The sequence below is a fragment of the Gasterosteus aculeatus genome, chromosome 20 (assembly GCF_964276395.1).
Source record: "Gasterosteus aculeatus chromosome 20, fGasAcu3.hap1.1, whole genome shotgun sequence".
Classification (NCBI taxonomy): domain Eukaryota; kingdom Metazoa; phylum Chordata; class Actinopteri; order Perciformes; family Gasterosteidae; genus Gasterosteus; species Gasterosteus aculeatus.
This window is the reverse complement of record NC_135707.1, coordinates 9,522,472-9,543,637: the sequence shown is the minus strand read 5'-3', so window position 1 is coordinate 9,543,637 and position 21,166 is coordinate 9,522,472. Positions and strand designations below refer to the sequence as shown.

General features: G+C 44.8%; 3 protein-coding genes across 7 annotated transcripts in view; 1 reads left to right on the top strand and 2 right to left on the bottom strand.

Moving 5' to 3' along the window:
- The window catches only part of galnt1 (UDP-N-acetyl-alpha-D-galactosamine:polypeptide N-acetylgalactosaminyltransferase 1), a 29,800-nt gene extending 27,550 nt beyond the window's left edge, over window positions 1-2,250 (top strand). For both annotated transcript variants that reach the window (XM_040165994.2, XM_078095081.1), the window contains one exon: window positions 90-2,250. In XM_040165994.2, the coding sequence (XP_040021928.1) occupies window positions 90-236 (147 nt within the window). In that variant the 3' untranslated portion in view covers window positions 237-2,250. The remainder of the gene's footprint in view (window positions 1-89) is intronic.
- A 2,121-nt stretch (window positions 2,251-4,371) lies between these two features.
- tmem245 (transmembrane protein 245) lies at window positions 4,372-15,420 on the bottom strand. 4 transcript variants are annotated; one of them, XM_040165991.2, is made up of 18 exons: window positions 13,895-15,420; window positions 12,997-13,114; window positions 12,385-12,480; window positions 11,732-11,839; window positions 11,245-11,448; window positions 11,004-11,173; window positions 10,302-10,325; window positions 8,449-8,553; window positions 8,278-8,360; window positions 8,111-8,201; window positions 7,930-8,028; window positions 7,699-7,830; window positions 7,304-7,426; window positions 6,896-7,041; window positions 6,707-6,807; window positions 6,446-6,620; window positions 5,685-5,879; window positions 4,372-5,602 (listed from the first exon to the last, which is right to left on the bottom strand). In XM_040165991.2, the coding sequence occupies exons 1-18, from the start codon at window positions 14,477-14,479 to the stop codon at window positions 5,554-5,556; spliced, it is 2,604 nt and encodes an 867-aa protein (XP_040021925.1). In that variant the 5' UTR covers window positions 14,480-15,420; the 3' UTR covers window positions 4,372-5,553. The 4 variants fall into 4 exon arrangements, with proteins under 4 accessions (XP_040021925.1, XP_077951205.1, XP_040021927.1 ...); XM_078095079.1 differs by lacking the exon at window positions 7,304-7,426; XM_040165993.2 differs by lacking the exon at window positions 10,302-10,325.
- A 47-nt stretch (window positions 15,421-15,467) lies between these two features.
- frrs1l (ferric-chelate reductase 1-like) lies at window positions 15,468-19,282 on the bottom strand. The gene is made up of 5 exons (XM_040165996.2): window positions 18,659-19,282; window positions 18,277-18,361; window positions 17,841-17,979; window positions 16,730-16,976; window positions 15,468-16,631 (listed from the first exon to the last, which is right to left on the bottom strand). The coding sequence occupies exons 1-5, from the start codon at window positions 18,861-18,863 to the stop codon at window positions 16,459-16,461; spliced, it is 849 nt and encodes a 282-aa protein (XP_040021930.2). The 5' UTR covers window positions 18,864-19,282; the 3' UTR covers window positions 15,468-16,458.
- Between the last annotated feature and the right edge of the window lie 1,884 nt (window positions 19,283-21,166).

Below are 21,166 nucleotides of genomic sequence, written 5' to 3'. Positions count from 1 at the left end.
AAACATGGAATTTCAGTAAAATAAAATACACAACTGAGGCAGTGAGAAGCCTGCATCCCCTCACACCCCCGTGTCTCCCCTCTGTGCAGAAGCTGAGCCTGATCCACGTCAACAGCAACCAGTGTCTGGACAAGGCCAGTGAGGAGGACAGCCAGGTGCCCAGCGTCAAAGACTGCACACACACACGCTCCCAGCAGTGGCTACTCCGCAACGTCACACTACCAGAGGTCTTCTGACCACGCTCTGCACACTGACCAGCACACACACTCACACACACACAGCGACCCGGAGGGAGCAACCGGAGGAACGGACGTGTTTATTGAAATTGGGCGCACGGAGAGTAAAGACTTCCCACGTAGGGATTTGGGAAGAGAGGAAGGAGGCCGGATTGGATGGTGCTGCGGCGGCGAGGGGCCAGGAGGGAGGGGCGCGTCTTATTGTCCTCGGAACGAGAAAGGAGGAAAGACTCCCTCTTGGAGACGAAGGCTGTTGTTTTATTTTTGTTTGTTTTTTTGTTTTTTAAAGAGATTTTACCTCTGATCGCTGGGCGTGAATACGAGACTGTCCAGTTGAGTCGAGGTTTGCACTCAGCGCTTCCTTGGACAAAGCAGTCCACCCTCAATTCATCACTTAACGTTTACTGACCGCCGTGTGTGTGTGTGTGTGTGTGTGTGTGTGTGTGTGTGTGTGTGTGTGTGTGTGTGTGTTGAGATGATTGTAAGCTTTGAGAACGGGGCTGAATTTGTTTTTGTTGTTTGTCTTTCATTGTATTTAATTTTGTAATGGATTTTTAAAAATTAACTCGTATGAAGAAGCGTGTGTGTGTGTGTGTGTGTGTGTGTGTGTGTGTGTGTGTGTGTGTGTGTGTGTGTGTGTGTGTAGGGTTAGGGTTAGGGTTGTGTTAGGGGTAGGGTTGTGTGTGTGTGTGTGTGTCAGAGCCCCTCCTACTGCCTTGCGGCAGTGTATGTCTCCCTCTGGTGTTACTCCCGGGCACCTCATTCTAAAGACTAAGTCTCCGGGCTGAGAAGTTTCCACCGGCCTGCACATGAAATGACGAGAGGATTGAACGCGCTGACCCGATGTCTGCCATCCGCAGAGATCTAGAGATAGAAATATGATGTTTGTGATATCTTGAGGTTTCTATGTTGACTTTTTACACTGCTGTGTCTGCGCCTACGGCCCTGTGAGGGTGCCACAGAGCAGTAACCCTAGTCTGCCTGTCCGTCTCTGTTGTCTTTAAGGATGTTTAACATAGAGCTAATATAGACACACACACACACACAGGTCTGCATATGTACCTGATATTCGCTGCCTAATCCACACACATCCCGTATACAAATAGAAATAAGGCTTCACCAGATACTTTAATCCATTGTCATATCTTCTCAATGACCTCTTAAAGAAAGATTCACTCCAAGGGCCTCTTTCCTCCAGTGGAGTGTGTGTGTACGCGCATGTGTGCGTGCGTGTGTGTGTTCAGCACTAATCCCCAGTCCAACAGCTCCCTGTTTACTAGGACAAACAGATGAGAGATCCCTCGCTGTTGGACACACAGTGGACCAGCGTACACTGACGTCAGATCAGTGTGCCCCTGCGTCTGTTTGGACAGAAGAGCGTAAAAGCTGCTTATTTTTCTCCTTCTTTTTAGCTTCTTTTCAACAGAACCAAGTGTCTCTGCTCTCCGGAGCACATATCCAGGGGAGTAAAGGAAGCCGCTGTGACAATACCCGAGACGGTGCATCGATGTGATGTTGGAGACTTAATCAGGGACGGAACGATAGTCCGCAGAGAGCGGAGGTGAAGATATGAACCATGGATTACAAAGGGCGAAACAGCAGGAGACATATCTTAATCCATCGCTACATATCTCCCTGTGCAAGCTCACATGCAGTATTCCACCAGACATATCTCGGTGAGGGTTGCGTCAGCGCGTCGTTTTCATTTCAACCTTTTCGTTAGTTTTGGGGTCACTGGTGATTTCATGAACGGTTTTAACCATTTGGGCTTCCTTCAGTGGGGGGGGGGTTTACACATAGGACACTGCTCGATCATGTTGTGGACACGAGGGTGAGAGAAGCCCGTCGTGGAAGATGTTCATGGGTTTTTTGGGGGATTGAGTGAAAGGGGAATGGTAACGGTTGATTTGATATTTTGGGGGTGGGCGGGGTTTGAAGTTAACTGACATGTCCAGGTTTCCACACTGAGCTGATCCAAATGTAGAAAATAAAGGTGGAAAAGTTTACAGAACAATACGAGGAAAAGTGTTATTTTCTGCCTGTTTGTCTGTACACACATAATAATAATAATAATACAATAATACACAAACCTTCTCTACATTTTATTTTTGAACAAACGAAAGGTGTGTTGCCATTCAGTGTTTCTCACCAACATTTGGCTGTGTGTGTGTGTGTGTGTGTGTGTGTGTGTGTGTGTGTGTGTGTGTGTGTGTGTGTGTGTGTGTGTGTGTGTGTGTGTGTGTGTGTCCTGACAAACTGCATTTCCTTGCTCATGAATCATTCTGAAATAGTCTTGTCTCTGTGTGGGCGATACAGCTGGCTGCATCATGTCTTCTTTCTGTTCTCATGAGCACAACATCTCAGGAACTCCTGAAGGGAATCTCCTTAAATCTGGCACAAACCTCAACGTGGACTAAAATATGTACTCATGTTTCTGGTGGTTAATGGTTAAGGTGAATTTGCCTCCCATTCATGAACAAGTTTTGAATTATGATTTAGTGCCACAGAGACTCGTCAGGAAGACACGGTGGACAAATGTGTTTCACGTTCATTTTAGCGAAAGTTAGACCTGTAAAATGTATGTCAGGGTCTCACATTTTAGAAGCCCAATGTCAAAAGGTCGATCAATGTCTCCTTCCAGCTCCTTTATGGAAACTATTTGGTTGTGTACATCAGACAAGAAGCATCTCACTGGTTTTTGAGCTGCAGACTTCAGAAGAACTATCCGGAGTCTTTGATGTGAAGAAATGGGTCAGAGCCCAATCCGACTGCAGCCCGCAGGGAAACTTCTAAGAAAAGACGGAATATTGAAGCATGTTCAGAGGAACAGACGGATTTGGAGACTCAGATGTGTGTCCATCTAATTGGGTTTTCTTATTTTATTGATCGTTGTTTGTGAAACCAGTGTCATATTACACAACCAGAAGCTGCACTAAATCCTTTTTTTCAACTGAGACGGATGTTGAATTTTTGCCGGTTCTATTGAAAGTCTCAGAGAAAATTCCTAAACTTTTGATAATGTAACAGTAACATTGTTACTCTCTGCAGTTATTACTTTGCAAACTATTAGGTTATTGTGTACCAATAATGAGTAGGAATATTTTTGTAAGAATAAGGTTTTAACCGATAATTCATGAATTTTTGGTTTGACAGAAGACCTGTTACCTCGGAAGGACATATTGAGGAAATGCATTTTAGACAAACAGTTACGTTAACCACGTCCGCGCAGTATTGTAGAAGCTTATAGAAGCCTTGGATGTGTGAACCTGCGACAGTGAGCAGCATTATCATCCCCGTGAAGCTTTGTGGTCCTTTGCTGCTCCATTTCTTCTCTCCGCCTATGAATTCAATTAACATTAAAAGGAACGCAGGTCAAATAGACTGGAGTTGAAAATAAAGTACTTCATTGCTAAATATTAGCCTGTAGAGATTGACATATTCTAGATCTTGTGAGTCTGAAATGTTGCTAATCTGAATACCATGTTTATAACGTGACTTGAGAGGCTGCAGCTTTCCGTGTGTTTGATATTTATTGTGCCCGCCGACACCTCGACGATCTGTAAAGATCTCACAGAACAGAAAGTTAGATCCTGCTTTGTGTTGTCGGTTAAATCCTCCTCTGTGGGGCAGTGAGCCACGAGGGGCCGCTAGTTAAAGGGACATTTCACAAATATGCTTTTCTTTAGGCAGTTGGGTTGTGATGACAGTTTCTAAACTGGTACCAGCAGAACAACGGGTTTAAAATCTTTTTCTGCAGCAGTTAAGGTACTCGATTAGGACTGTATGACATTGCACTTTGACCTTTGATTACTTTAGGATGACTCACTGGCTTGTTATGGCCTACTATACAATGTCTTTTTCCCCATAGTGTACACATTTAATACTATTATAGGTACAGTAAAGTGAGGTGTTTTTAACATTTAAAAATGTATCACTTTACTGGGACTTTTGTCATTACTGGTTATGACATGCCTTACTATTACTTTTGATGATGTAATAAACCTTGACAGGATAAGTTAAGGACAACAAAGATCATCATTGAAAGCAAGCCTGCACATTAACGCCAGCACTTCTGTACTAAACTACCCAACGATGTAGAGTATAGAATGAGCAATAAGAATCCCCCGAAAATCTATTGTAGTGATTCCATTTATTGCGAATATGTTTATTAAAAAAAAAGAAAATAGCAAAAGTATCAAACAAACTGCAGTAATTAATTGCACATGCCAACCGTTGCTAAACTAAACACGTTCTCAGCCAGAACACATCATAGCTTCTTCAGACAGCGAACACAGTAGCCACGGATGCACTATTCATCTGTATCGCTCGGTTATTAACGGTTCCGGTGCTGTTAAAAACTTTATACCCATCGCTTAGAAAAGTGCTCTCGCTGTAGTTTAAGTGAAGAGGGCGGGAGGAGAAATTATTCAGGCATTTGACAACAGATAAACTAGGATGAAATCGCGTGATGGGGGTGACCTTCAGCGAACTCTAAAGTGCTCACAGAAATACATCACAGTCAAGTGTAAACATGCTTCAATTCGGACAGAGCAGCTAAGCATGTTAGACATGTAAAGGTTAGTTGCATGTGCACATGTAAAAACATTTAGAGGCGGTGCTTTCCCGATCACGGCAGCCTGAATGACACATAAAGTTAAACTGCACTGCTTCTCTTAAGTGGCCTTCCAGTCAAACGGCATTTGAGCCTCTGCACAGGAGAGAAAAATAGGGGAGACAATGAATGCACAGCCGCACAATGTGACGTAAAACACAGCCACGGTAAGCAAGGTGGAAATCGGGGGGCATCGTCGATATGGGGGTCCATCTGTTGTGTGTATTTTATTGGCATAAAACACTCCTTTTCTCTTCAAATTCAATGTTAAAAGTATATAAATAAATCTGTGTGTAAATAATATACATATATTATGTGTACAGTTCATCACAAAACCTTCTTTAAACAGAAAAACTCAATTCAGGCGCTAGAGTTCTGAGGGATAATGTGCTCGGCCTCCACATCTCGGTCACTCATCACGGTCTTGCTTTGTTGTAATATCAGCGGTCTGTGTCAGGGGTCGGGATGAACACTCGCCGCGGCCCATTTAGGGTCCTGAATGAGGGGCGCTGCAGCCAAGCCGCTCAGACAAACCGCTCTGGCCATCGTACAGCGTCACGGGGGACGAAGCCGCGCCGCCGTCGTCGTCGTCGTCGTCGTCGTCTCTTCTCTGTCTAGGCGCAGAGCTCTGTAGAGCCGGGTGGCGCAGGGCGGGGCTTCGGGGGATGGGGATCACTTCCTCGTGAGGAAACAGCCAATAAGCTCTCACTCACCACTCTTTTTCAGGACAGTGGGGGTGGAGTCGTTGAGGGTCCTAAGGGTGACCAAGCGACAACGGTTCAGTGTGTCTGCCTTTGTCATCAGCTCTATGAAGGCGGCTCAGATTTGGGCCGTACCTGATTTGGTTGAGCGGCCAGGTGGAGTGCACCGGGGTCGGCGCTGCAGAGCTGGGGCTCATCAGCATGGCACTGTAGATGTTGGCTGCAACTACCAGGATGCACAGGAGGATGGGCCCGATGATGGCGCCCTCCAGACCTAGATAGTATGCGCCGCCCGCCACCGCCAGGCCCGTCAGATACGGGTGTCCACCCCTGGGACAAGCACGAGAAAACAGATGAACATTAAGAACGTGCCGAATAGAAATCATGTTTATTCTAAAAGCATCACAAAACCTTTTCAGACTTGAATCATATTGAAGAAGTGAACTTTTTCTTTATTACCGTTCGATGTAGACATTAAAACATAGCTTTCTGGCAGTCTTTACCAGGCATTTACAAACTATCCAAAGTGATTATTGTCACAGAGAAAATCAACACTGATGTAAAATTATGAATCATTTCTCCCCCTTTCCTTAAGCCAGGATTGAATTAAGGTCGGACCATGAAGCGCTGCAGGAAACACGATTCAAGAGGGAAACAGGCTGAGCGGGCAATAACAGCCGTCATTATGAGGACATCGGTCTGGTTTTCATTATGTATCCAACAGATGAGCACTTCTAAAACAGACACACTGTTAGTACATTTAACAGAACGGTTCCCTTCGAAAGCCCCATTTAGGAACCAACCAGGCAGTTTGTCGTTTGTCTTTAACTCTGTCCACACAGGGGAAACCCAAACATCAAACACGCTCGCTTGTAGTAACGGTCATCCGCACGCACCCGGATATGTCAGAGTAGATCGCTGTATCTACAAAGTACGTTGGCAGCAGGTGGCAGATCAGCAGCAGCAGGGCCTTGACACCTTCGCCCTGCACCAACCACAGGTCACACACCGCCGGCACGGCGGCCCAGTAGGTTCCCAGGAACGGTACCGCGCCCAAGATGGAGGCCAGAGCTTCAGGTTGGGGGAGAAGGGTTGAAAAAAACAGACACGGAATGTGGCTCAGCGGGCGAAGTAACGGCACGCGGACGGCGACTCACCAGAAGGAATGAAGACTATGCTGATGCCAAACATGGTGTGAGTGAGCCAGGTGTAGAAGCCGTAGAAACCGGCCATTTTCAGAGAGGCGTCAAACACTCCTCTTGAAAAACGTCACAAACGGTCAAAAATGATGTCATTTCACGCAGCCGCTTAGACCGTCTGAATAGTTTTAGTGTGTGTGTGGGTACCTAATGGCTTCTTCCACGGACTGGCCGATGATATTTGAGGAGGGTCCAGGCTGGGAGAGGGGCGTCAAGCTGATCACCCACTTAACAGGCTTGTAATATTCACCACTGGAGCTCAACAGGTAGAAGAGAGTGGTGAGGAAAATGACCTGCGCATGAAAACAACAAACAACGGCTCCATTAAGAGCTCGCCACATCTCCAAGTGACTATTAAGGGCTGAATAAAAGCATTTTAGCTGCGCTACCCAGATTGTGAATGCATATGTAGCACCAGTCAAAAGTATGGACACATTTTCTAATTCAAACTTTCTTTCAGTGGGAATGTTTGCCAGATTTATTGCAAATGAATAAATGTCCTTAAACCAAAGGCAGCCACGGTAACGTTGTGTGGGATGGTTTAGTGCTGCGTACCAGACTCAGGACAAAGTTGAGCAGCGCTGTGCCGCTGTGGAACAAGACGGTGAGGAGAGTCGTCGTGGTGGAGATGAGCAGGCCCACATTTCTACTCATTACCACCCACAAGGACTCCACGATCTTTAAACAAACAACAGGGCGACAGTGACAGTGTCATCCACACAAGAACTACGCGGCCACTTGAGTTCGAAATAGGTCACCATTTGGCGTTACAACAAAGTTAAAAAATCGTCCATCTATCAGGGCCACACGTTTCATCAAAACCAATCCTTGTTGGACACATAATATTTGAGACAAAGCACAAAACAAACCCTGTAACAGCCCGATTAAACAATTATAGGCCGACAGATCCATGAAAGCAAAATGTATTCGTCAAACACGGTCATACTTACGGACAGCAGAGTCTGAATATTCTCCTGCAGGAAGGAAGCAATGTCCTTCCAGTCAAGGATTTCGCCCAGCCAGCTGTTTCCCCTCTGCACCATCATCTTCTGGCCGCGCAGCCGTCCAGGGTGAGTCATGTTCTGGGAGATGCAGGGAATGGTTTTAGCTCGGGGATTTATAAAAAAAAAAAAAGGATAAATCCCTCCCAGACATAAAGAGGTTAGATGGACTCGACTGACCTTCACGAACCAGGAGTGGTATAATCGGTCCCAGAGCTCCAACACCTGTTTCTCGATCACAGCTGTGTTGTTCACCTTATCCCCCAACATCTTTTGGAGCTGCACAAGAGATTTTTCCTTTCCTCCTTATTGAGTGAGAGATATAAATGGAAAACAGTATACGAGCAATCGTTAATCTTACCTTTTGTGTTATCCACTCTCTACCGTGTTGATGAACGTTCGTAGCAGCTGAATTGAGAGCCTTCTGCACCACACGAGCCTCAGGAAGCCAACTAGAGGAGGGGGATGTGCAAAGAAATGACCAACACGAAAGCAAAAGACCAAAAAAACAACAAAAAACGTTCGTACTTTGCCCATTCCGGGTGGTTGGACACGGTCTCGTTGATGAGGTTGCTGGTTACGTCGATGATGTGAACACTTTCGTGGTGAACCTGGAAGGATAGAAGTCACTTTGCCGCGGTCCGTGCCTCTGAAGTGCAGTGAAGTAATTCAAAAAGAAAAAAACAAATGCAGTGGTACCATAGCGGTGAGCAGCAGAGCCATGAGCAGGGTCCCCGTGACCAGGAGGAAGATGATGAAGATGCTGATGATTTTATCCAGAGATCGCTCCAACCACACAATCATCTACGCAGACAAGATATGGAAGAAAAAAAGGGGGGGGGGAGGGTAGATAGTGAGCAGACGTCTGAAGAAGGCCCAGAAACACATAGTGATCAGAGACGTGGAGACACCTGTGTCCGTCCCCCGGGGGGAAGAAGCCACTGCGGATCTAAACGCTGCCTGCTTGGGCCCTGAGAGAAGCGAGGTCATTGAGTGAGTGAGCCAGGATAGCTGGAGAGCATGCACGCATCCTTGCACTGAAACATGCAAAGTGAAAAACTACCGGCCGTGTGCTCTGAATGCAAGACATCCAGTGTCTTTTATTTCATAAATTGTTGCAAGCCCATCCGGTATTTCAAAGTGAATTGTAGAATAAAGCGATGGTTGTAGTTGGCGACCGTTGACCCTCCATCTAAGAATGTGGTTTTACTCGACAAATGGCACTCTGCAGGGGGACTGATGTGGACCCAGTACAGCAAAAAAAAAAAAATGGAAACACCACGTCAGAGAGGACTTTGACTTTAAAATAACTAACTCAGGCACATAACTACGCCATTTAGTGGATTACCAATTAGAAAAAATCCCATCACTGAATGCAATACAAGACCACTAACACCATTTCAGAGAGGCCACACAGTCAGCGTTGCAGTTACAATACAGCAAAAAGGCACCGTAAATATAATGAAAATGTACATAAATGAACACAGCTGTATTCACAGATCTCAACATTGCACCCAACCACCTCGTGGTCTCAACAAAAACAGAACTTTCTGTGCTCCACCATTGGCCCTAAATTCCCAGAGCCAATGTACAATTACAAACAAGCACAATTTACCGTTAAAAGGGTCTAATGACCCGTTTCACCATTTTCCTTGCACCTAACTAAGTTTATGTTCAGGTAAGATACTCAGGCATCCATCTTTAAAGTCATCAGGTCTCAAACGTAATAAATCTGCATAAGGCGAACAATAAAAAAACAACATGTTGGCCTGTCTCTCAATACTTACTTGCCTACACGGGGAACCCTTGTTAGTGGGTTATATTTCTTTACAGTTTGGGTTTTGTTCTGATTAAGATACAAAACTTTTTTTTCCAGAATCTCCAAAATATCATTTGTCCCTTAAAAGTGTGTAATGTGCTACCAAATACAAACAGGTCCTGTGTCATGTAGCAGTACAACAAAGAAAAAGCTCTTCGTATACGTTTGCCCATGTTACTTTTTATTTAGTGCTACTTCATATTGACAAACGGTGTTTCCATTGTTTTGTCCACCCCCTCGCTCCTCCATAAAATGTCAAAAAGAAATCTAATCTCTCCACAGGATCCGTGGAAAGTGTTTCTTCTTGATCTCCATAAAAAAACATCCCCCGTTTCAGTCAACAAACACTAAGAATCAGAAACGCTGCCCTCTCCTAACGCTCTGCCCTGCTCCGCCTCTCCATGCAGCCCCCCACACACTCACACACTCAGGCAGAAGCCCCCCGGCTCCACCGCAGCAGGAAGGTACGAATGAGGCAAAGGGACCAAAGAGTCCCCCCCCGCCCCTCCCCAGGCGTAGCTTCCTGTCTAATAAAAGCATGAGTCAGGAAAGCAAGTGTGGAAGACGTGTGGACAGGATGGAGGGGTGGTGGGAGTGGATGGGTAAAGCGCCAGTCCAAGCTTGTGCTCACACACACACACACACACGTAAACAAGGAGGTCTCCTCTCGCTTTCTTTCATGCACGCTCCCTGTCTCTCTTTCTCTCGGCGCTGCGCTGCTCCGAATCATTACCTGCTTGTTAAGCCAATGCCAGAGCTTGGGGAGGAGACAGAGAGACATCGGGAAGATTATTTTGTGGACAGACCTGTGCAGCGGTTATCACATGTGCCCCTGTTACCAACTCTTTGGGTTCGGGCCGGGGGGGGGAGGGGGCATCAGGAAGTGGCACAGTGGGATGCAAATCATTGCAACAAACAACGTAACTACAACCGGAAATGGTTCTGATGTTTGTTCACCAGCTGCTGTAAAGTCGTGAATGGATCCAAACAGCCGATGGACGTTATGCAGAACCGAGGTGAACTGCAGAGTCGGTGATGCGCTTAATATTTATTGGTACATCGCAATCGGCTTTGACCAAAATCAAAGAGCATCTGAGCGTCTGAGAAATAAGTACCAAAGCCCAGTTGGTTGGTTTATTGCATGCTACTTTCTCCTTCGCAGTGTCAAGAGTCAAAACAAATATCTGGTTTCATGTTTTGTTTGTTGTATCTGGGGGTGTTTACTTATATGCAAATGTCCTGGAGGACGGCTGCAACACAAAAGATCAGGAAGTCAGGAAAAGATGCCACGCGATGAGCGAAGCCCGTCTGACCGTAGTGCTAATTATAAACTTGGAGCAGAAAAGGTGTGTGTTTGTTTGTGAAATCACAAAGGAAGAGGAAGTGAGGACAGCGCCTGTGCCGCCGGCACCTGGAGAACAGTCGGGCACGTTACCTTCGTGTCGATACGCAGCAGGAACTGAGCCAAGCCTTTGATCGGCCCGGGCAGCAGGGCCCCCTCTCGCTCACGTCCGAGCTTCTCCAGCACGGCCCACCAGGAGACCACGGTCCGCTCCGCGAAGCCCTTCAGGCCGAAGCGGACCACCAGCTTCTTCAGCACCCACACTGAAGCAGAAAGGACACTGTAGATCCGCGCGCAGCAGAGCGATCAGCGCGGTGAACGGCGTTTTGTGTACCGGCCACAGGGATAGGCAGCAGCTGGAGGATCCAGAGGTTGAGCCAGACCTGAACCAGTACAATGGCCCACAGGAGTAGAATGAAGTAGATGTCGCTGGCTCGCTGGGCGCTCTTCTCGTTCTGGAAGAGGCCGGTTGGCAGCGAGCGAAAGCCGCGGGGGAGCCCGGGCGTGGCGGGAAGGGGGCCCGCGGACGGCGCGCCGCCTTGAAGGACATTGAGGAGTTGCCACAGAGGAAGCGCATAGAGGAAGAAAAAGACAGAAGCAAAAAGGGTGTGAATGTGTCTTTCGAACGGCAGTGAAGCTAAAACAGAAGCGCCTCGAACCGCAGTTCCTCTAAAAGCTACTGGAGGCAAAGCAATGTGGACCGTGTCAAATGTTTAGTGCCAAATGATTGATTTCTCCAGTGAGTAGCCATGTAGTAAGTTTTTTCTGGGTTAATAGATCGTGCATAACCGGTGTGATGGACAGATTTGGAGTCTTCTTACCTGGAGTCGAGGTTTCACTCGGCCCAGTTTTCATCTGGAGGTTGCTACACGAGATCGCCATGTAGAAAGTATTAGCAGCAAAAGACAAAACCTGCCCCGACAGCTCTCCTGGGGAGGGGGGGGGGACACAAAACAGCATGAGCATTAAACAGGTTTTTTGTGTATCCTGCATTGTCTCGTGGTCCAAGCGGTCCTCATTCAGGGAATAACTGATCACCTGCTCGTGTCGTATCAAGATACTGGATCACACCTGCAAACTGGTTGAGCTTGAACAACAGAGGAGGAAAATTGTCTGGAAGGAGGGTTGTTCCACTTTTGAAAGAATCTCGTTGAGCAGCCGGCGGAGCAAGAGTTCATTTTAAATGATTTAAACCCCCTTAACTTTTAAAGCAATCGTTTCAGGAACTTGTTTTGGTTTTTTTTGCTGACAGCCAGATTGACGATTACACAGTAAATACGCAGACATAACGGTTACATAAAGGCAACGACGTGCACCTACTGCACAAACACCTCTCACGACTATAAATCAACACATTTAAATTGTTTCATTCATACAAAACCCATTTACCACCACTATATATATGTATACACACACATACATACATACATACATACATACATACTGTGACACATGTAAACCGATGAGTATTCACCTCTGCCGGGATCAGGTGGTTTCTCTTGGGAGCCCACAATGATGAGAACGACCACAACCACAAAAAAGGGAACTCTCCACGAGCCGGTCAGAGACACTACAAAAAAACAAAGAGATGTAGAAATCAACTATGCATTTTATCGCTTTGCTGTTCAACTGCATGATACTTGGATTCATTACTTTTTATTTCTGGGCACCGATATTAATCCTTGTGTCAGCTGAAGACTACATTCAGCCGTAAAATTGTGTAAAATATATTAATCGCAGTGATAACGTCGACCAGACGTGCGCAGTGATATGAAAAACAGAACGTGTTCTCGATAGCGCTCGGTCACTTTTAACATTTGGCACTGGAAGGTCGACTGGTCTTTTCGGCACGCCTTATGTGTGCTAAAAATACTGACGACTTTATCGTCTTACTTTGCAACTCTGCACGTGCTCTGTCTGTCTGCTCTTCTCTTGTATCTCACTTCTGGAAAAACAAAATGTCTTTTCCGACTACTACTCAGCAAGTAGGCGACATTAGAAGAAATCTTCCAACGGGGAGACGGGGACTTTGAATAAAAGCTTGGAATGACAGACAGCATGTCTGAGCAGCCTCTCCAACACTCACCAACGTAGAAGAGAAAAATGGCCCAGACGGGAAGAGCCACGGCCCTCAGGTAGTGCTCAGTGTGAGGGCCCCACCTGAAACAGACTAGCAACAGGTAGCCAACCACCAGCGTGCACACCTGAGAGGAAACAAGAAGCAGAGGGGCAACATGTGAGAAATGTACCGTCACACCAAAAAGGTCAATCTCGTTTTTTGTTTCAATTCTGTTAGTGTTTATAATAAATACTTGCCCTTCAGTTCAGAGGGGATGTTTGGGTCAACATGTAGTGTTATAATAATAAAATACTTCCCAGACTGCTGTTAACCAACAGATAAGCTGCTGCTGTTTGGCAGGTAAAGTATGAAATGTGATGCCGCAGTGTGTAACAGCTGCGCACACAGGTCTTCACCCATTTCACTACACAAAGACGTTTCTCGATGTAATTTAATACCGTGGCCTCATTCTATTCTTGGACAAGGGCCCCTGTGTGAGAAAGGACAGACCATGTGAGGAGGAACATTTAATACAATTTGTATCCAGTCAAAGCGTAGCTGGACTCGGGCCCCTGCAGCTGCTTAGGATTAATGAGGTATTGATCGATCGCGCTGAAACTGCACGAAATGTGATTACCGAAGATACAAGAAACGTAAACTATTTGCAGCGATTTCTCAGCAACGCCAATCCTTTAAATGTATTATTATTACTTATTGACTATTGCTAATCGTCTAAACAACCAATAAATAAATAAACTCAATTTATTTTATTTTTATTTTTGAATGTATTTTTTCGAACATGTGTAAAAGAGAAAAAAAATGTTACTATTTGTACACAAAGAAAAATAAAAATAATAAAAATAATTTAAAAAATCATATACTGGGGTACAAGGGGGCAGTTGACAGAGGCGCTCCACCCACTCACCCACACGGTGTGGAAGTAGTCCAGCGCGGCCCCGATGATCCCGCAGACGTGCCCGAGGATCACCTGCATGCCGACGGCGCTCCAGAACAGGTAGAGGAAGTAGACCAGCGGCGCCCCGGCCCCGATGACCAGCAGCGGCGTGAGCCTCTCGAGCACCACCCTCCCCATCGCCTCCACCCCGTGGTTCAGGCACCACACGGGCACCAGCAGGGTCCCCACCACGATGGGGGTGCCGGTGTCCTGCAGGCCGTTGAGCCACGAGCGGCCGAGCCGGGCCAGCGAGTGCTTGAACGGGTGCAGGAAGGTGCCGCAGAGCACCGCCCAGAGCAGCGGGCGCAGGAAGGCCTCCAGGATGAAGTAGACCAGGACCGAGGCTCCGCAGCAGATCGCCACGAAGATCATGGCCCCCGTGTTGTAGAAGGCCTGCTTGATGTTTTTGTCGAACTTCAGCGACGACGGCTGCCCGAGCAGCTGGCTCACCATGCCGACGGCCGGCTGCGCGCCCTCGGGGAAAAAGACGGAGCGAGGCCGCTTGGTGGGAGAGGCGCGAGCGGGCTGCGGCGTCGGTTGCTCCTCGTCTGCCATGTTGATTCCGCCCCGGTGTTTTTGCCACTTTCTTCTTCTACTGTTTTTTTTTTGTTTTTTTTTAATGGCGGTCAGTTAAACGGTTTGTGGTGCTTTACTGCCACCAAGTCATCTGGAGAGTGGAGGAGACGTCCGGAATCTAATTTTAGCAGCAAAGCTACTAAGCAAACAAATGGAACCAAATAATTATGGAAAAATTATCCAATTATTTTCATTAGTCTTGTTGACCCGAATTACTGTAAAGTGAAGGTTCCAGCATTGTTTAATAGGATGTGTTTCGTATAGTATTTCCTCTCCACTCCCCCTCGCTCCATTTTTTAAAAGCTTCTCTCAGTAAATCGTTCTTCTGACAAAATAAAGAAAAATGTTGTTGACAGTGTTCCCCCTCACATATAATCTCATAACCGTTCACTTTCCGCCGTAGTGGATGGAGCATCTTCATCTCTTATAAACCATTATTTGTTTGCTTCACTTACACCTAAACCATCATCTGACCTGAATAAAAGATGAATAATAAATCTGCCATGTTTCATCATCATCATCAGCTAACAGTCTGCAATTTTACAATATTGGCAACAATGCCTCCAATATTATATTCTGGCTTTTCTTTCTACTACTGCTTGAATTATTTTGTACTATTCAAAACCTTAAAAGTCATTTCATTTCTTTATGACCTCATTCATCATTCACTATGAGACTAACTTCCACCTCTTTGTGGAACCTCTGACATTTTCATTAAATATTTCCATACCACGCTCTCTCCATGTATTTTTAAATCGCCCACTTCCAAATACCAACCTTTCTGCTGCGTCATCTTATGCTATATATTACAAAATCTTGATTTGAATTACTAAAATATAACATTGTTTTTTTTCAATTACTCATATAACAACTTTTTTCTGTCTAAGGCATGAATGATTCAAATTTTGTTTTGGGATTTTCCAAAAAAAAAAAAAAATCTTTAATCAGTTCCTATTTATTACATCTCTTTTTAAAATGTTTTATTCATTTTTTTTTTCAATAAATGTTGCCGCTACTCAGTGATTGTTACCCTGGTAGACTTTTTATACATCAACATTTCTTCACTAACACTTACATGTTGCTAAAACCGCTGCCTTTTTCGTGTCCTCAATGGTACTTGAATATTATCATTTCTAAATTCTATTAAAGAGAATCTCCTATGGCATGATGCTGTTTGACTTTGATTCGTTTGTTTTATCGATAATAAATACAACCACAAAAGATTATTTCAGCTGGGGGTGTTTTAACGTATCCATCCCATTTTTTCATACAGGTTAAAAGGCTACAGCGACGGCCTCAGGGATTTTGGGGGGGGGCAAATGAGTCCATGTCCATCAAACGGTTCCATCCACAGTTTGCTAAAGTGTGTTATTGCTTGCAACATTAACTCCTTAGCAGCCTCTGTGTCTTTAAAGCATAGTCGCAGTTTCCCAGCATTAATAAACTCACCCAACCGACGCTTTGGTTGAGAAATAGGGGGTGGATCCTGAAACGCAATGATGTGAAAGTTGAGCCAAACATGGGAAAAACATATTTTAGATGGTGAACTTGTACAAACAACAAACAAGGAAGAGACAGTGTTTGTGCAAGCGGCTGAGAACTGCTCGTTTTCTTCTGTCCTCTGAAAACCCTTCTGTTCAACATATATCGACAACCCTGTGCATGCAGTATTTCAAAGAATTGTGGGATTTACGTATTAACATGTGTAATTCTCATATATTTGAAATACTTGGAAGCAATGATGAATTCTGAAAATAACTGGCCTATCTTTAATATAACACTGCTCTGGTCATTATTTGTTTGTCATTATCTATATGAGTTCAGCGTAACCCTATGGTGCAAGCAGTATACTGTTTATTGTGTTTAATATATTTTATAATGTCTCTGCACAACTTATTTATTGCTGTTTCTCTTCCTCTCTTTGCTCTCTTGTGCACAATGTGCTCCGCTGTGCTTCACTACGGCGTTCCCATCAGTAAGTAGAAGGTGAGGGCCACTATGAGCAGTAAGCAGAGGGGAGAGTTGAAGGTCTGGTAGGCCGTAGAAGGCATGAAGATGTCCTCGTACTTATAGATGCTGATCATGTGGTCACTGACGGGCGGATTGTCGATGTCATGCCTCGTGATGGAACCTGTCGGAAAAAGGCAAGGCGACCGTAAGACGAGACGAACAGCAAAAAAAAGGAAAGCAAAAAGACAGTCGACTTGACGCTGACGCTTGATCGGTCACCTTGTATGGCAGGTCCCCAAGCAAACAGGTAATACCACGAAAGGTGCAAGTCCACAAGCGTTTCCTCCCTGGGGACATATAAAGGCCGTTTAAACCGACACGTCACCCGGTTGTTCTCGAAGACGCCCTCTTCGTCTCTTGCAGGGTTTCTTTTTATTTCTTTGGCCCACTGGCCGACATTGTAGAAGTGATGAATCCGCACACGTCCGTTATCGTCGTGGACACAGCCCATGACATCGTCTCCTCCCTGAGGAAACACGAGGGGATGAAAAGCTATGAGAGAAATGTACACATGGTTTAATTCTGCCACAAAATATAAAAAGTTACTGCTTATGATTGTGTAGTAAGCTAAATTGTTTCATGCCACAGGACTTTCACTCAATGACACTAGAGTCACCCGAGATCATCTTTTATCTACAACTAGTTTTTCTTTATATTGTTGTCAATCCCAGTGCTTATACATAAAGACAGGAAACTGTTGTTCTTGCGTCGATTTTATTTATTATTTATTCTATTTTGTGTAAACACATTAAACCAATGATTCTCAAACCGTTAGATGTGTGAACCCTTAAATTGAAAAATGCTTTCTTGCGATCATCATGGCTTCACTATCAACACAAGTTGTGACACGTTTAACCAAAGACTGACTTTTCATTTTCAGCTTATGTTTGAAAAAGTGACCCCGTTAAAGAAAGTAGCCAATGTTTCCAAATAAAACGGCAGTGATGAAATGGGAGGACGGTTAATCTAATTTTGTGTATCTTTCCAATAAATAACTTGTAATCACTCACGTGCCTTAGAAGGATTTCATTAAAAGTATTATATAGTAGGATACAGTGTGTTAAGGCTGTTTAACTTTAGGCCAAAGAAGACAAAAAAGAAAACAATGTAAAAAGTGAGCGATTGCATTTGGTATAAAAATCTTCAATGTAAACCTTTGTGTAGTTACTCATTTGGTTAGTGACCGTTAACTCCTAAAAAGTTGCTTCGTTTTCACCACGACCATATTTAATCAGAGATTATGGGCCGTGCATTTGGTCTGAAGCAACATATAAAAGTGTATTAAGTTGGGCTCTAAATCACTCTCTGTTGTTGTTGTGCAGCTGCTCACCATTTTCTTGTCAGATGAAAAACCTACAGCCACCCAGCCGTCCGTGTCCGAACTCATCTCGTACTCAACATCTGTCCCGATGCGGCGATAACTCAGAAAGTAGTCACACGTTTCAGCATCGCAGCCTGGCTTCCCATATCTGTACATCGCCGAAAACATGCGATCACTTTGAAGGCGCCAATCCTTGGCATGACAAATATATTTCATTGGAAAAGATGAGATTCACAATGTTCACACTCTTGATAACAGAAGGACCAATCTGGGCCACTTTCTTGAAGGTCATTTTACTTATGGGTTTAAAATACAACATAAAATACAACATATGTTCAGCTCTAGCTTCAGAGCTTGGGCATGGAGGATAAAACGGCCTCTGGGAATAAAAGCGTCACCAGAAGTTCTGCTCAGAAAGGGCGAGCAGGGGAAAGACGTGTCTAACCTGATGCAGCCTTTGGTTACTCCACAGTCGACGACTTTGATCTTGGCAAAGGGATCCACTGGTGGGGCGGTGGGGAACGGATAACCTGCAACATGCAAGATCCACACTGTGTTGGTTCCACACAATACCATTTCATGTTTGTTTTCATTACAACCAGAAGGGCAACTAGGGGGAGGCCATCTGCACTCTGTGTGTGTGTGTGTGTGTGTGTGTGTGTGTGTGTGTGAGGAGGGGGGGCAGCTACCACCGGGGAACTGGCCTGGGTCCTGAAAGGCCCTGCACAGTGCAGGTTGGACGCACAACCAAACTTTCTTTGTTTACAGTTTTTGTTCAATTTCCGGTTAGACGTGCAAGTCTGTCTGAACCCACGTTAGGTCCTTACCGTCATCGGACAGGTATCTGGACTCCAGGAACTCGGAGGCGAAGGTGCCGTAGGAGTCCTTGTGGGGCTCCTTGTGCCCCGGCTCTCCGTGCTCCCCGTGGCCGGCTCGCAGGGCTCCCTCGTCGGTGGGGCTCGGTGCGACCCCCAACCATCCGCTGTGGAGCAACAGCAGCAATGGCTGCACGAAGCTCCGCACGAGAATCATGCCCAAATGACGTCAAATAAAAAATAAAATAAAATAAAAGCGAGGAAACGACTAATCCAACTGGAAGTCAAATCGGATCCTCATTGTTGTTTGGATTTCGCAGGTACACATCACAGCGTCACCGAAATAAGCGCCGCATCCCGATCGCCCGTTCGGGTGTTTATTCGCAGGTTGTGGGGGAGGATGGATGGGGGGGGGGGGTCTGCGCCGATGACCGTGTGAATAAGTATCTAATCCGATCATAAATTAGCCATTATTGTAATCGCACCATCTAATTCTGATAGGCCCGTAATCCTCTTTGAAATCCGAAGTCTAGATGTCCCGGCCGGAGTCAATAATCATCGCGTATTTTTCATTCGCAGTATTGGCCGGATGAATGGTTTCTTCCGGCCTCCCCCTCTTCCCCTTCCCAGTCAATCACGGTAACATCCAATGAGGAGGCGCCACGTGCCACCATCGGGATCAATCAATTGGGGATTTGGATAGTGATCAGAGGAGGATCTTTCAGTGAGGTGGAGTCTGGGTCCCATGATGCTCACAAAGTCGGGCCACAGATGAGCAAAGAGGCGTACATGACAAACGAAGAAAAAGGACCAAAGGTTTGGAAAGTAGCATGTCTAGGATGTTAGTCTCCTGATGGAGACTCTTAAGACACTAAAAAGGAAGTCTATGAATTATTAGTTTGTTATGAAGACTTCACAAATCGTCAGTTGTTTGTGGAAATGTATTTTCTGTAGATTTCATGTACTAAATTCTACTGTTTTAAGTCTGCTACACTGCAAGGTATAACATTCTTTACAAGGAATCCAGCTTTAAATCTAAATATGTTTGCTTAACATCACTATAATCAGCCAATAACAAACATGTTTTAATCACCAATTGCTTTTCTTTAAACATTCTTAATTTCTGCTGCATTATCGTTGATGACAAAGAAAACATGGCCCAGATCCGGGACTGAGAATACGTGTATTTGCAGATCCAAAATGAGAGCTGTACCTCTGAAGGCCTTGTTTGAATGAAATTGTGGAGCTCAGCTTGAATTCGAAAACTTCATCCAAAACATCCCTGTGCGTCTCATTCCAACTGCTGACTTTACTCACAGAATTGCTTCAATATGCATTTTTCTTCAACTGAACAAGACAAAAAAGCAGAATCTAACCATCCTTGAACTTCAACTACAGTGCGTCATGTCTTCTTCTGTGGTTGTACACAGTCCTGCCACTTGATGGTGGTATGAAGCCACGGCTTGAGCATCATGTTCGGATCTGCTTGGGAAGTCTCTGCTAATGCAACTATACACGTGTATTTTATGGCATGCAGAGCAGTATCTTGCTGAAACCTTGGAATGCCTTGTAGGTTACACAAATATGTCTAATAAACTTTCCCATTTTACTTTCAGGAAAAGAAAATGGACGAGCAAAGACATCGTTAAAAGGACGTCAGTCAATACTGTGTATTGTTATTAACACTTCCTCATATAACCTAATAATTGTGAGCATACAGAAAAAATACAGAAAAGGTGAACAGAATAAGTAACATTGGTGGCCAATGATAGAGTTTACTTCTCCCCTTGTAGAAATAAATATTACAGACTTATCAACGCCTCTTATTCATGAGAACAAATAAGGCTGACAGGGAAATATATTTATTTTCACAGTATATTTTTGGACCATGTCCAGTCATCATCATTCTCAAATCTCCTCAATACTTGATACGTTATGAGTCAGTCTGACGGTTGACCCAGAACAGTGAAAGCTAAACACAACATAGGAATTTAAATTTGCATCAGCATCCCAATCTGATATTGATAACAAGATACTCGTAAATGTACGTAAATAAGCAATATTTAATTGGTTTTATACATAAAACATATTAAACGTATCATCACACCGATTTATTCACAAATAAAGCATGTTTAATATACAAAGTTGCTTTCATTGCTTTCTACTACAGAGACGGTAGATGACAGAGAAATAGGTGAAGCTGTGAAACTGCTGTGATTGTCCGTATCCTCTAGGTGATGCTGGTGCAACACAATCTGAAAGAGGCTAAAAGTGTAATTAGACATGATGACTGTCAGCTGCCTGACATCCAAAAACCTCTCACCCGCACACATTCAGATACACAAAATAGCAATATAAATATTTTCTCATTTTTGTTGTCAGACAACATGGGTTGTGGATGTTTAGAAATAACAGCAGAACGTTGTAACAAGTATTATAACACCCACAACAATTTAAAATCTAATGTCATGTTATCACATGATTACGCTGAGTTTCCATACATTGAGTAGCATGTCTATG

What these genes read in the sequence shown, in the direction of transcription:
- tmem245 (XM_040165991.2), bottom strand. Translation starts at nt 14,479, where the DNA reads ATGGCAGACGAGGAGCAACCGACGCCGCAGCCCGCTCGCGCCTCTCCC. An exon ending in CATTTTTCTCTTCTACGTTG is followed by an intron (nt 12,481 to 12,996) that starts GTGAGTGTTGGA and finishes GTTTTTTTGTAG; the next exon opens with TGTCTCTGACCGGCTCGTGG. An exon ending in GCTGCCTATCCCTGTGGCCG is followed by an intron (nt 11,174 to 11,244) that starts GTACACAAAACG and finishes TTTCTGCTTCAG; the next exon opens with TGTGGGTGCTGAAGAAGCTG.
- frrs1l (XM_040165996.2), bottom strand. Translation starts at nt 18,863, where the DNA reads ATGATTCTCGTGCGGAGCTTCGTGCAGCCATTGCTGCTGTTGCTCCAC. An exon ending in GTAACCAAAGGCTGCATCAG is followed by an intron (nt 17,980 to 18,276) that starts GTTAGACACGTC and finishes GGCGATGTACAG; the next exon opens with ATATGGGAAGCCAGGCTGCG. An exon ending in TTTCATCTGACAAGAAAATG is followed by an intron (nt 16,977 to 17,840) that starts GTGAGCAGCTGC and finishes GTGTTTCCTCAG; the next exon opens with GGAGGAGACGATGTCATGGG.